Genomic DNA, 1,759 nt, shown 5'->3' with positions numbered 1-1,759 from the left:
TACTACTACTACTACTACTACTACTACTACTACTACTACTACTACTACTACTAATACTACTACTACTACTACTACTACTACTACTACTACTTTGAATACCACCTAAAATCCACTAAAAGGGCTTGACGATGCTCTCTACATATTTAAAATCAGACACAATTTAAATGCATACAGACATGTCAGAATATTTTTATCATAGGCCTACCTCATCTAAACGTTAAAAGCAATGTTATTTTTAAAACTACAATTCCACAAAAGTTTTATCGTTGTTCAAAACCATGTCGAACCATGTCGTCAGTTACAGACAGTACTGTAGGCTATAGGAATGTATTATGACGCTGTCCCTTCCAACTGGAGGTTCTAACTACATGTACAGGGTTAAAATATTATTTCAGGCGATGACATTCACTCGCTCTTTATGACCTAACTGTGTCACAAGTGCAGTAAAACTCTTACTAAAACAAAAGTTAAATCAGGTTTAACTGTATTTTGTATGGTGATATTTCAGGCGAGGACTTTCACTCGCACGTACATGACCTAACTGTGTTGCAAATGCCGTAAAGCTCTTACTAAAACAAAAGTTAAATCATGTTTAACTGTATTTTATAGCACAATATTTCAGGCGAGGACTTTCACTCGTACTTTTTGAAAAAAAAAATCAGGTTTAACTGTATTATACATGATATTTTAGGCGACTCTTACTAAAGCAAAAGGGAAATCAGGTTTAACTGTACATTACATTTCAGGCGACTCTTACTAAAACAAAAGGGAAATCAGGTTTAACTGTATTTTTTATTATAATATTTCAGGCGACTCTTACTAAAACAAAAGGTAAATCAGGTTTTAACTGTATTTTGTATGATGCTATTTCAGGCGAGGACTTTCACTCGCACTGAATGGAAAGTTAAACCAAGTTTAACTGTAGAATACATGACATGACATTTCAGGAGAGGACATTCACGGGTGGGGACTGTCTCACAGAGGAAGGACGCACCACAACGGCATGTCCTCCTTCTTCTGCAGGAGTTTCCCGGAGCACACGCCAACGATCGTGGGGATACTCCTGGACAGACGACGTGGTGACATGTCCTTCTACAAGGACGGCGTTTGTCTCGGTCAGTAAATGAAGTTTACATTTGTTGTAAGTGTTTTACGGCGCTCGCACCTGCATATTATTGGTCATATGAGCGCGCGGGACACACACAACATTTATGTTGGACACACCAAACATTTTCTGTTGGGCAGACCAAACATTTTCTGTTGGTAGGAAATTTTGAATTTTGCCCGGGTGGCGGCCGAAGCCTACTCTTATCGATTTTGGACCACCAAGGGATCTTTAACGTGCGCAACTTGCACACGGGACATCAGAGATTTTTCGCCCTTGTCCGAGAAGGCTAGGTGTAGATCTTACCTACCATAAGATCAGGGGTGTGGCTGAAAGACAGAAGTAAGAAGGAGCCAAGGAGTAGCCGTAGAAAGGCGGCAGAAAGAGCCCAGACGAAGGGGGCAAAGGAGGTGAGGGGTGGGGGCATTAAGTGGAGACGAAAGCAGACAACTTAACATTGTAGAGGGCAGGAAAGGTGATGAAAGGAGAACATTTGAGAAGAAAATTTTCCGTCGCTACCCGGATTCGAACCCGGGACCTTTTGAATGAAAGGCCAACACCTTAACCTCTAGGCCACGAGAGCCCCCTGTGTGAGTGTGTGAATGAGTGCTTATATTTGAAGAGAGAAAGAGAGAGAGAGAGTGAGAGAGAGAG

At 41.2% G+C, this 1,759-nt stretch overlaps 1 protein-coding gene across 1 annotated transcript in view; it reads left to right on the top strand.

Annotated features, from left to right (window-relative positions):
* The window catches only part of LOC101860788 (SPRY domain-containing SOCS box protein 3), an 8,060-nt gene that overhangs the window by 3,797 nt on the left and 2,504 nt on the right, over positions 1-1,759 (top strand). The window contains exons 2-3 of the mRNA XM_013090902.2: positions 948-1,119; positions 1,728-1,746. Coding sequence (XP_012946356.1) covers positions 948-1,119; positions 1,728-1,746 — 191 coding nt within the window. The remainder of the gene's footprint in view (positions 1-947; positions 1,120-1,727; positions 1,747-1,759) is intronic.

Source organism: Aplysia californica, unplaced genomic scaffold (genome assembly GCF_000002075.1).
Source record: "Aplysia californica isolate F4 #8 unplaced genomic scaffold, AplCal3.0 scaffold01658, whole genome shotgun sequence".
NCBI classification, from domain to species: Eukaryota; Metazoa; Mollusca; class Gastropoda; order Aplysiida; family Aplysiidae; genus Aplysia; species Aplysia californica.
Note: the sequence above shows the minus strand (reverse complement) of the source record. Positions and strands in the feature narration are given on the sequence as shown.